This window comes from Archocentrus centrarchus, chromosome 15, assembly GCF_007364275.1.
Source record: "Archocentrus centrarchus isolate MPI-CPG fArcCen1 chromosome 15, fArcCen1, whole genome shotgun sequence".
Taxonomy (NCBI): Eukaryota; Metazoa; Chordata; class Actinopteri; order Cichliformes; family Cichlidae; genus Archocentrus; species Archocentrus centrarchus.
In genome coordinates, this window is record NC_044360.1 from 7309300 (window position 1) to 7322332 (window position 13033).

The window sequence follows — 13033 nt, forward strand, 5'->3', positions numbered from 1 at the left end:
CAGTCACACAGAATTAGAGACCGTCTGCTAGGGAAAAATCCATATTTGCCAGCCTGTTGGCTGGTGGATGCTGGAGGTCGCTGTCAAAGTGATCTCAAAGAGGGTGTTACACCAAAAACATCCTTGTGTGGAATGTACATTTTTCCCTAGCAAACCGGTGGTTACCTGGGTGTCACTGACCAGTCACTTGGCCTGCGTGAATGGGGCTTTAACATTCGATTTCACAGCAACTGCCACCAACTTCCAGCAATCACTCCCAACCAGTTGGGGAATACGTATTTTCCCTCCCGATTGGTGGTCACGAACTGGTCCCCAGGCCTGCTTTCCTGACTCCAAACAGCTGGAAAGGGTTTCATTGCCACAGTCAGGATAGTAAAGAGAGATGGAGGATGATGAAAAGATTCTCCAGAATAACTCTGTTTAAAAAAAGAGAGCAAGAGGGACTCGTTTTGCTGCCTCTGTGCTGGATTTAGACTGGCCTGGGCAGCCCCGCCCACACACAGCAGCAGTGAGTCAGGACACGCAAAAATGATGTGTTACTGAATGTCAGCAGGTGTTTTTCATGGCAACAGAATAATTTGTGCCAAAAGGTTCAGTAGAACAAGTCCAAAAGAAGTTTGTTTCAAAGCTGCAGCCTCACTTCACTTGACCTTGTTTAAAAACCATGGCAACAAATGTTACATTGCATCTACAGCCCTGAGCCAGTGATTTAATGTTAAGAGTTGATTATTTATTGTATTTTGTCTGTAAATTTGGGAATTAAAGGGTTTTCCCGCCAGAGAGCTTTTGGCCTTCGCTGAGAAGAAAATCACCAGGACAATAATTTCAAAATAAAACTTTGTAACCGTTTTGTTAAAAGTGGGTTTTATTTTATTCAGGCATGAAATCCACTGTTTCTTACCAAATGAACTGAAATAGCAAGATGCTGAAACTTCTCTTAAGTTGTAAGGTGATATAGACCCATTGCTTTAACTAAGGGCACGACCGTGTTCATGTGTAGCCACCCATTAAAGGCTGACCCAGGAAAAACTTGCATTAAAATGGCTTTTATTCTATATGCTCCTGAGAGAAGAATGAGCCATTCTAAACCTAAATAAAGCTCCACCTAATCAGAAATAATAATAATAATAATACCATTGTATTGTCTATATCTGTGCACGAGTCCCTGAAAGTTTTTTTTTTTTTGTGTGTGTGCAGGAGCGGGATGCTGAGCGGCGAAGACAGCTGAGAGAGCGAGCCAGGCAGCTGATAGCTGAGGCTCGATCCGGAGTGAAGATGTCCGACATGAGCCTCCTGGACCCATCGAGCACCGGCAAAGGCAGCAAGGCGGGCTCTGCTGGAGGTCGGCTCACACAGCAGCAACACGAAGTCTTGATAGAGACATCATTTCCATTCATACTTTATTTATCCACATTAGCACACTTTCAGAATTTTATTAAAAGGATTTTTAATTCACACACGACACTCACTAATGCTCATTGGCTGTAATACAAAAGAAAAGTCACAGTAGCATGCTTTTTACATGCACTCACTTTCTTCATCCACACATGCTAAGACGCACACATTTCCATTATGCTCTCTAAAGGGGTTCTGCTTAATCCTCAGAGAAAAACAAAATGTCATTTGACAACAGCCGCGGGTCTAAAAAGCACTACCCTTATATTCAAACAAGCAGTTTACCCTGCGAGTCCTCCCTCGTCTCGTTCACCCAGTAATTGTTAATCAACACAACACATTGTGCGGCCAAATTACGCTCAAAACACCAAACACTTCTAATAACAGCTTGCAGAGGTAGCAAATGCTGCCTGTGTGCCTTTCCCACTGCTTTCCATTTCCTTGAAATTGGAGTTATTATCATAATGACCATTATCAGGAATCCAGAGTCATTTGTTTCAGATTTCTCGACATTACACCCCTCTTTCTGGTTATTCTCTTCAGGTGGGTCAGAAAAAGAGTGAGAAGTGGAACGGCAGTTAACTTAAGCTGTTTTGTTGTGAAAAGGACAAAGAAAGTTTGACTTTTTGAAGCAGCAAAAGAAAAGCAGAGAATTTAAAGGGTCATCAAAATAGTTACCAGTCAGTGATTTATCAGCTAATCACTGATGTTCTTGGCATGACTACACAGCAAAAGGTAGGTCAGAGGAGACACCTGAAAGCCTGAAAATGGTTATGCACTCCTTTATGCTGAGAAAAGAAGAAATCAACAATAAATAATCCGTTAACGAGGCGTAAACATTCAGCGACATGACGGGTAGAAGAAGTGGGGACGGACAGTGAGGCAGAGGGCGGGTAGCACTTGATTTATTTTCTCTTTCAGCTTTTCTGAATTGGACTAATTGTTGATCTCATTAAAAATGGAGTTGGAGGAAAGAACGGAACAAGGGAGCAGCAGGAGGAGGAGGCGGCAGCGAGGAGAAGAGAGAAATGCTGTGGGCTGTGATACACAAGGCCTGCCGAGCAGAACGGCTAATCCTAGCCCTCTCTCTCTCTCTTCCTTCTCTCTCCCTCTCCTCCTTCAGCGCCATTGACAGTCCTTTAAGTGCAGCTCGGGCTGCCTGCAAAGAAACTTTCCAAACTCCATCACCATGGCCTCCCATTAATTAGGCCTCAGCCAGCCACGCAGGAATGGCGCTTGCTAGCACGCTCCACATCGCAGCTAGCAAATTAGAAAAAGAAAAAAAAAAAACACGCACAGAAAATGCTGGTATTTTGACTCCCGCCCCTTCTCTCTTTGTTCTTGGTCTCTCCCCCACCAAGTAGTAAATAGCGGAGGAGGGAGCTTGCAATACTGTGCACTGATTATTTTTGTTTTAATCCATGGTGGGTTATCCATGCAGTTCCATTTGAGTTTCTTCTAATGTGCTTTTTTTTCATTTTGTTCCTAATATGGAGACGCTGTTGTTTCTATTGAGCCCCTGTGGAAATTTAATGGAATATGTGCGCTCATGTTTTTGTGGTTTTTATTTCCCCTACCTCTTTTATCTGACAAACGAAAGGCAGGTAACAGATCCTTGAATTGGGGGAAATTAAACAGAGGTCTCATTTACATTTTGTGTGTCAGATGTTTTTGTGCGCGGGCACTAAACCCACACAGATCGATGCACTCAAAGTCCTTCCTTGTCACTCTGTTGGAGTTTACTGCATTTTTGTGCCAATAAATAAATTTATTAACTAGTGCATCTGTGCAGATAGAAAAAGATCTGCACCAAGCCCTAAAAGTCTCCATGAGTGTACTACAAAGAGGAGCCGTCATATTAGCAGAGTGTGGATGGAGATGTTTAAGAAAATGATGTTAAACATCAGCTCACTTATCACAGACTAATATTAACACAAAGCTAACCAAACATTGTTTCTCTCTTATTCTACATTGTTTTCCTAACACCTTTCTATTCTCTGAACTTTATCCCTCTTCTTTCTTCCTTTACATCATCACTGTCGCCCTTTCTTTCCTTCCTTCTTCTACACTTCACTTCATTCGTTACCTCTCTGACCTCCTTCCTGCTGTCCAACTTGGTACCTACAGATGTTTTGGACGGCATCAGAAGTTATCATGAGGATGTTGGTGTTGCTGGTGAAAGGGGTGAGGATGAGGAAGATGGGAGGGCTGAGGAGAAGCTGCTCCACTTTGGTGGTGGTGGTGATCATGATGTTGATACCATTGGTGCTGCCACATCTGCGTCTGCACTGCCTACTAACCTGCTGCCACTGGAGGTCCTTCCAACTACTTCCGGCACCCAGGGTCCCCTGGAGCTTACTAACCCGTGTTCTGAGCTAACCTCTTTGGGTAAAATCACTGGCTGTTGCTGCGTCGTGCTCCATAACTCACTCTCTTCTTTTATTTTCTAACTAATTCATTTACCTGCCTGGACTTAACATGGTTTCTACATATTCTTCTAATCCTCTTTGCCAGGGCTTCACTCAAATTTCACTGAATTAAATTGTCTTCATTAATTGTGCTTTTAAACAAATATCTAACAGGCAATGCATGAAAAAATAAAATAATTGAACAGAAATTCCCATGATGACTCAGAGAACTTTAAAGACAAATTTTCTTGGATTTACCAGATAGTGAGAATGCCATTAGTTTTCATCAGTTTTCAGCTTACAGGGCTGAGAAAGAGCAAATTTTACCCAAAATGATGACACAGTAGTTTTTAGTGCCTGTACCTAACCAAGAAGACTTTACTGCTTAAATATAATCAGAGTAAAAATCAAAGGTGGGTTAATAAATAAATATATAAATGGTGAAAGAAATCAAAACAAACTTTAACACCCAAATCAGCAGGTCGTGAATTACAGTACCAGTCAAGTTTGGTCACACCTTCTAATTCAGTGGTGTTTCATTATTTAAAAAGTTTCTGCATTGTAGATTAATACTAAAGTCATCAAAACTAAGACTAAGACATATGGAAATATTTAGTAAACAAAAAAGTGACAAACCAACCAGAATATGTTTTAGATTTTAGATTTTTCAAAGTAGGCGCCTCTCGCTCAGATGACAGTTTTGCACATGGTCATTGACATTTTCTCAGTTAGCTTCATGAGGTAGTCACCTGGAATGGCTTTCAGTTAACAGCTGTGCCTGCTGACGTGTTTGAGACCATCAGTTGTGTTGTGAAGAGGTAGAGTTGGTATACAGTGAATAGCCCTGTTTGAGTAATGTTGTAATCCACATTATGGCAAGAACTACTCAACAAAGTAAAGAAAAATGACAGTGATTCAGTATGTGTTCCTTCATAGTCTGAATGACTTATGTGCAACTGTGTGACTTTTGTGCACTATGATGAGAACACATTGGAAGCTTCTTACAAACAGCACTAGATTACTAAGGTTTAGTTTTTTGAGTTTTCTCTGGTGTCTTTATCTCTTCTAGCCACTAACCACACTTTCAGAGCTATGCCAGCATTTACCCAAGACCAGTCTTCTCATTCACCTACTCATTTTTTCATTCATTTGCTTACCTGAGTGCATGTTTTTCATCTTTCAGTTTATTTTCATGAACTACCCTTTATGTACTCTAACTTACTGCTTTGGAGCTGCCATACTGTTGGTGCGGAGGTGTTTTTTTTTCTTCTTCTCTGTTTTCTTTTAGAATTAAAAAACAAAACTTAAAGAAGTAATTAAAAAAAAAAAAAAACTCAGAAAAGTGCTCCCCAGACATAAACAAAACAAAAAAATATCTTCAGTAAAACATTTGCTCAAATCTTCAGAGGTAAACTAATTACTTTGTTTGTGTTTCATTTATTTTATTTGCTTCTTTAATTTCCTGTCGATGTGAGATAGGTGAAAGTACGGTGGCAGAAGAAACAGACATTAAAAAAAACAGACAAATGCTTCCTCGAGCTTTGAAGTGCAGTATCTCTGCACTATTTTTTCACAGTTGTGTGTTTTTTTTGCTGGCGGTAATTTTTTATGTAGTCTTGAAAGCAATTGATTGTGGTGATGGTAACACTAAAGTGGCTGATACCACTCTCTATTGTGTTAATATTTCCCCTAAAATTGGGCAGGCCAGGTTATTCAGCCTACCTGCTCCACTGTGTATATATGGTGTGTTTGTATGTTTGTTTTCACAAGTGTGTCTGTGTTTGGCATCTGTATACATGCATCCTGGCATTTGTGCGTGTGTGTGTGCGCGCGTGTGCATGTGTGTGCGTGTGCATGTCACGGGGGGAGGTGACACATGAAACGGTCGCCCTCCTGTTCTTTCATCTTTTTTCAGTGCAGTGCTCTGGCCTGGCAGGGGAGCTGTGGTTACCAGTCCCTGGAAAATAAAGCTGTTGGCAGCTACTGGCAAACACAGAGAGGGAGAAAGAGACAGAGAGGGAGGGAGGGAAGAAAAGGGCTAAAAAATAATAATAAATTAAGGATGGGTGGAGGTAAAAGAAGGGAAGATGTCAGGCTGACAGACAGAAGAAGAAGAAGAGGGCGTTAGACACATTAGAGAATTGCAAGATATTTTAGGAAAAAATCAGTGTAAATGAATGTCAACACATTAAGCAGAACAGATTTTGAACTGGTCCTGTAATGCTCATTCACATCTCCATATTTTTATTTTTGGATTTTTCTAGAGTAACTTTGAATACGTCACAGTCAAAATCATCCTCATGTATCTTATACCAAGTCTTGGTGAAGCCCCTCTGAATAAAATGAGTCGTTTTAGCTCCGCCCTATTTAAGATGGACTCTTTTTTTTTGATTGGGTGCCCCTCGCAAGCCATAAATGGAGGAGCAGGTGCTTAATGCCTGAGCTGTGTACCTGCGATGGACATATAAGTATATCCTATATCCAAGAATAGAACACAGTGTCTGAAACAGGGTGTTTAGAGGAGTTTGTGGTCTGAACTTATGGCTCAGAGCAGTTACTTCTACATGCACTGACCTTATTATTTGAAACTTTGGCCTTGATTTATATGAACACCGAGCACCATAACATAATATAAACAGTGTTTTTCCCTTTTGGAGGGGGAACTATGGACATAAGCATGATTAGTCCACAAATGTTAAAGCAATGACTCTGTGTTACCTTACTTGAACAGATGTGTTCCTGTAATATAAAGTCAGTACTTCAGCAACAATACCAACAGGACGTAAGGCTTCCTACTCATGTGTTTGTGTTTGTATATATTCCTTATTTGTGGTTTTGCTGTAGTCTGTGGATGTTCATAAGGGTGTGTGTGTCTGTGTGTGTGTGTGTGTGTGAGTGTGAGAGAGAGAGACATATACATATAAACTGTATACCCTGTTTATGCTCATCATTTTGTCCCTCTCTTTCTCTCCAGGTACAAACAGTAAGCACATAGATCTGAAGCTGAAGAAGCTAGTGGAGGTCAGCCCTAGAGGAGTCACTTCTCCTTCATCCCCGTCTTCCACCTCCTCATCATCCTCACCCACTGCCTCCTCCTCTACCTCCCCGCTCAGCCCTGCAGAAGGACTGGAGGTACGCTGACCTCAGAGAACCCTCTCTCTAGTTTTTCACCTCTCTCACCTCACCTCAGCACACCATCAAAGAGTTAGTCCAATCAATTAGGTCCGATTGACCCCGGTTGTCAACTGGCTGACTCTTTGTAGACATCAGTCACTTAGACCACTTCATGTAATACCATAGTTTATCCCCCTCTGTCCATGTGAGTCTGTCTAAAGCCATGAATCACACACACACACAAACACACTGCAGTGCTCTACATAACATGTAGCGGTCCCCGCTATTAAGCATGACCTTTTCAGACAGTCACATATATGTGTGTCTGCGTGCATGCGTGCGCATAGGTGGGGAACAGGGGGGTTGTTACGGCTGCTTGCGTCTATAGCTTCTGATGTGAATATTGAGTCAACGACGCAGTCGGCCGGTATGAACATCTGTTTAATTGATTTTGAATGTCAAGTAGAATAAGGTGAGTGTGTGTGGGACTGTCAGTACAAGCAAAACCCTCTGTGCTTATGGGCGACACAGGGTGTCTTTGATCATCGATTCACATAAACACCCTCTTGTGTTCAAAGGCTAAAAGGCTTAGTCCTCTATGGCCAAAGGAGTGCATATGTGTGCGTGTTACCACTTGACCTTCACAGAGCTAGAATTATCGTTTGGTTAATTCCTAACCCTTCTCATGACACTGTATCCAAAAATGTATTCACATGCTCTGTTCACATCTGATTTGAGCTACATCGTCATCAGTGCGGTAAAGTGGTTGGGTCTGCAATGACTGTCATTCTGAGGTGTCAAACATGAGGTGTGTGGACCAGAACCTCAAGGGTCAGAAGGGTCCAGTTAGCCTTGCTGTTGTTGACATGGTGATTCAGTGCCAGCATTACTACACACAAATGAAAATGTATAGAAAGTTAAAAATATTTCTATTTTAACTTATTTGTTGACTAGTTATAAAAATGTTACATATGAAGTTTTTGTGCCTTTTAAAGCTCCCCTGTAATCTCAGGGAATCAATATTGAAACTGCAGGTCAACAGATGTCTGCTGATTAGCTTTTTTGCTAAAGTTTTACACAGGAGATAACACTTGTGTCAATTTTATCATTGATGCTGCAACAGGTATTTTTGGTAATGCATCATGAAATAGTGTACTGTACAGTACATCACCAAGTGCTCAGGGTTTCTAGCTGAAAAGTGACTTTGACAGGTGGCAGCTTGTAATGTTGCACTGTGTATCGCTAACAATCTGCTAAAATGGTCATTTTGAGTCATAAGTGCCACAGCAGGGAGGTTCTGGCTGAAATGCGTATCATTTCCCAGTTTACAGCCTTTAGAGAATGAGAGCAAGTGCAGTCGATATATGGCAAAAAAGTGATCTGTCTGCCATAATCTGTAACTAGTGGATGCAAGTGGACAAGATGCACTATATTGCCAAAAGTATTCACTAGCCCATCAAAATCATTGAATTCAGGTGTTCATATCACTTCAGTGGCCACAGGTGTATAAAACCAAGCACCTAGGCATGCAGACTGCTTCTACAAACATCTGTGAAAGAATGGGTCGCTCTCTGGAGCTCAGTGAATTCCAGCGTGGTACCGTGATAGGATGCCACCTGTGCAACAAGTCCAGCCATGAAATTTTCTCACTGCTAAATATTCCTCAGTCAACTGTTAGTGGGATTATAACAAAGTGAATGCGATTGGGAACAACAGCAACTCAGCCATGAAGTGGTAGGCCATGTTAAATGACAGAGCAGGGTCAGGGGATGCTGAGACAAAGAGTGCGCAGAGGTCACCAACTTTCTGCAGAGTCAGTCGCTACATACTTCTCCATCTGGCAATCTGGGTTTGGTGGTTGCCAGGAGAACGGTACTTGTCTGACTGCATCGTGCCAAGTGTAAAGTTTGGTGGAGGGGGGGTTATGGTGTGGGGATGTGTTTCAGGAGTTGGGCTCGGCCCCTTAGTTCCAGTGAAAGCAACTCTTAATGCTTCAGCATACCAAGACATTTTGGACAATTTCATGCTCCCAACTTTGTGGAAACAGTTTGGGAATGGTTCCCCTCCTTTTCCAACATGACTGCACACCAGTGCACAAAGCAGGTCCATAAAGACATGGATGAGCGAGTTTGGTGTGGAAGAACTTGACTGGCCTGCACAGAGTCCTGACCTCAACCTGATGGAACACCTTTGGAATGAATTAAAGTGGAGACTGTGAGCCAGGCCTTCTCATCCAACATCAGTGTCTGACCTCACAGATGCGCTTCTGGGAGAATGGTCAAAAATTCCCATAAACACTCCTAAACCTTATGGAAAGTCATCCCAGAGGAGATGAAGCTCTTATAGCTGCAAAGGGTGGGCCGTCATCATATTAAACCCTCTGGATTAAGAATGGGATGTTACTCGAGTTCGTGTGTGGGAAGGCAGATGAGCCTAAAACTTTTTAGTCAATCATTTTTGTTCTCTCCATTTGACAAAAATAAAAATCATTATCATAATCTTTACATTAAATACATGTAGCTATTGATTAAAAAAAAAACATGAACAGACTTTCATTAAATATAAAACCATGACAAACATACATAAAAGAAAGTGTACTAAGACATTAGGATATAATAGAAGAGAAAGGACCATCTATGAGAAATGTAAACTTTTATAGATTTGCTTGAAAATTAAGACATCAGCTACAGGAAGAAATGGCTTCCTCTCAGAATCTTCTTTTTAAGACGTTAGGGACATCTTTGTTACAGAAATCACATTCACACAAAGATTTTGTAATACTGAACCTCCATTTTGGTGCAGTGTTTACTATCTCTAGTTTGATACAAGTTTAGTGCAGCTTTTCAGTCATAAAAACTAAAATTACCACTAAGTACGTAAGTACGTTTTTTTTTTCTTTTTTCTTTTACAGCATCTCTGTGCAAATGTGCATAATCAAGTCTTTCTGCATGCAGCTCTGTCGTTTCACTTTTTCTGTCCTTTAAAAAACTGGATAAATTGTCCCAAGAGGATCGGATCTCCCAGAAGTCCTTCAGGCCTTTGGAACGACCTGCAGGAACGTCACACACACACACTTGCCCTCTCATTAGCAATTGTGTGTATGCGTAGCCTCGGCAGCGTACGATAAGGGCATGCAACGCTCAGCAGACTGCAACATTAGTCACGCAGCCCCCTGCATGCACATTCAGACTCACACGCACCAAAAGCACCGAATCACCACTGCCACAGCTCACCGCAGCAATGATAGCAATGATAAGGGATTCAGAGGGGGAGCGAAAGAAAGTAAGAAGGACACCCCAAAATCTGCTTGTCCCAGAGCGTAAAAAGGAGACAGAGGGGCAGCCAAGTGGGTAGGCCTTGTGTGTGTGGGTAGGTGGGTAGTGTGTGTGTGTGCCTGCGTGGCTGAGAGAAAAGATTTTTGGTTGAAATGAAGCAGCTGAACTTTAAAACAGCGCCTGCTGTTTAACCTCTGGTTGTAGTCCAGCAAACAAGTCACAATTTACAGCAGTTAAACAGTATGTGATAATTAGGGAGGTAGCCTCGCTGCCCTAATCAGTCCCCCCAGGGATTAGATTATTCTTTTGCTAAATAAACCATTCCCTGCATATATTGCAAGAGCTTGCAGCTTTTACCACTCAGTGCAGTAAAATCTTTTTTTTTTTTTTTTTTTTTAAAAAACCATCCTCATGAAAATATGACAAGGACAGGAGCATTAATCCAATAAATCCGCTGACATCCAATTATTGTGATTGTTTCATTTTTCTTTAAACAAACATATGAAATATTCATAGAATCACTCACTGGATGGACCTTTGTCTGCAGAGCCTTTTGTATGGCCTCTATAAGTTTTCAATTGCTTTAGACTTCACACTTTTGTATTTCTTATTTGCTTAAAGTGTATTTCTGAAAATATATTTTTAAGTCTGTAAATAACCACACACTCCTGACACGATCGTGTGCATAGAAAGAGCCTGTGTCAGCTTTATCTTTGGTAACTTTTTCATGTATATATAAGACATGTTTAAAAAAAAAAAAAAAAAAGAGTTGCAGCAAAGGCTGAAAAACAGAAGGTTAGATAAATATAAAATGTGAAAATACAAATGCAAAATGCCAGTATATGTAAACAATAAAGGGCATTAAAAGAGTAAATCACATTAAAGTAAGTTTATAAAAATCTATTTTAAATTATGACCTTTAAATTTAGGCGTAAAAGTGATCAGTAAAATCTTAAAATTAGTCAAAACGAACAGGAGCTCGAGAGAATCCTGGATTGGGGGTGAAGCGATACTAAAACTAATAGGAAGCCGCCTTTTTTCTGTAACCCAGCCCAAGAAAGTATCTGGTAAACAGAGGGCAGATACATGCTGCTATCTCTGTTTGTTGTTGTGCTTTAAGCACCAGAGTTACTCGTCTGATTAGCATCTTAAAGTGCATTTAAGAAAAAGATCAGTAAAGTAAATTTTGAGGTGGCGATGGACAGAAAAGATCGGTGTGAGAATGAGATTTCAGGCAGCTCAAATGGCATCGCGTGGTTTGTCTCTTTAACACGCTGTTTGGATTTGAAGGTACGAGCTTCATGTTGATGAAAACTGAATGTTTGTCTCTGAATTTATTGGAAGACGTAGAGCAGGGGATTCTCAAAGTTTTGAAGACTGATGTGAGGATGCTAGTTTAGGAAGTTAGCGTGTGATTAAAGGTTGCATAGGAAAAACATGAGTTATTTAATCATTATTGAGGTGGCTGTTAGGAAAATTCAGTCTCCTCCCTTGGTCTCATATGATAAACTCTGGATGAACTACACACACAATAGTGCGTTCTCTTTTTAATAAATTTAATAGATTAGCCTTTATTTTGATAGGATAGGACAGTGGAGAGAAGACAGGAAAGCTGGGAGAAAGACCGGAGGGAAGACATGCAGTAAATGGCCTTGGAGCAGATTTGGACCCAACCCTCTGCATTAGCCTTACACTTCGATAACTTTTCCTCTTTACTTCTCCTGCAATCAGTAATTTAACCATCAAGTTACCCAGTGGGGGTATTTGTGAGCCCAGACATGTATTTTTATGTGCTTGTGATAGTTTGAGTCATAGAAATGTTTCATCTCCTACAAGTTTTGGCGCCTTTTATTTTCCAGGTTGTGTTGTTGGAAGTATATGTATGTATGTTTGGGTTTTTTTTTAACATTCTAGGCTTTGATTTTATTGTAATTGTTCACTTCTAATCACTACATGCTGACGTGTTGCAGTGAACCATAGCCAAGATATTTGGATAGCATTTGTGGCCCAGTGTTTTCTCTCCAGTCATCACAGTCCTTCTAAACCAGCCAGGTGTGGTAAAAGGATCTGGTGTAGTTGTGATGTCACAACTCCTTTAGACCTAAAAATGATTGAAAACCATAATTAATGGCATTAGAGTGTTTTTGTAATATCTCTCGTTGATAAAGGGAACAGTAACAGTTATAAATTTCCCCACTCTGTCATTTTAGTTGCTAAAATACCTTGGCTGTGTAAGAGTTAAATATCCCTCTGGATTGCCTTGGTGTTGCCTCTAAGTGCGAGCTCTGTCCTCACATTTTAAAATGTTTAATTGGGCTTTTGGTATATAACACTTCATAAATAAATTTGCCTCAATTTGTCTTGACATAAGGTTTTTAAGTGGCTGGTGGAAGCTGACAGACTAATAGACAAAACAAAGTGAGAACAGACTAATTGCTGACATTGTTTTTGAAAGTCAATAATCTGAAGCTAAACTAACAACTCCCCGTCTACACGCCGTTTCCCACCCACACCGTCTCTATTAGCCCTCCTCGCACTGCACACCCTGCTTGACTATCTCCCCCTGTTTCAAGCAGTGGAACATGTTTGCTCTAATTGTTGACTTTATTACACGTTTCGCCGTCTTATTAACGTTGCCACGACGTCAATCTTAGCCCGAGTCGGTTTCTTTTCCACTCGGCTTGGCATATTTGGGGGCTTGGTAATAAAGCATTTCTGCATGCTGTTTTTGATAGCGGGAGAAGTGAGCGTGTGCCTTTCTAACACATGTTCACTTTGAAAACAATAGCGTTTTTTTGCGTTTTGCATAATCTGAATATATTTTCTGGCTCGAGGTTTTGC

The 13033-nt window shown here is 40.9% G+C and overlaps 1 protein-coding gene across 5 annotated transcripts in view; it reads left to right on the top strand.

Annotated features, from left to right (window-relative positions):
• ehbp1 (EH domain binding protein 1) overlaps positions 1–13033 on the top strand; it is a 183818-nt gene that overhangs the window by 129370 nt on the left and 41415 nt on the right. For 3 of the 5 annotated variants that reach the window (XM_030747770.1, XM_030747771.1, XM_030747773.1), the window contains 3 exons: positions 1198–1342; positions 3523–3579; positions 6778–6935. In XM_030747770.1, the coding sequence (XP_030603630.1) occupies positions 1198–1342; positions 3523–3579; positions 6778–6935 (360 nt within the window). Of the gene's footprint in view, positions 1–1197; positions 1343–3522; positions 3784–6777; positions 6936–13033 lie in introns of all 5 variants that reach the window. The other 2 variants (XM_030747768.1, XM_030747772.1) reach the window with 2 other exon arrangements.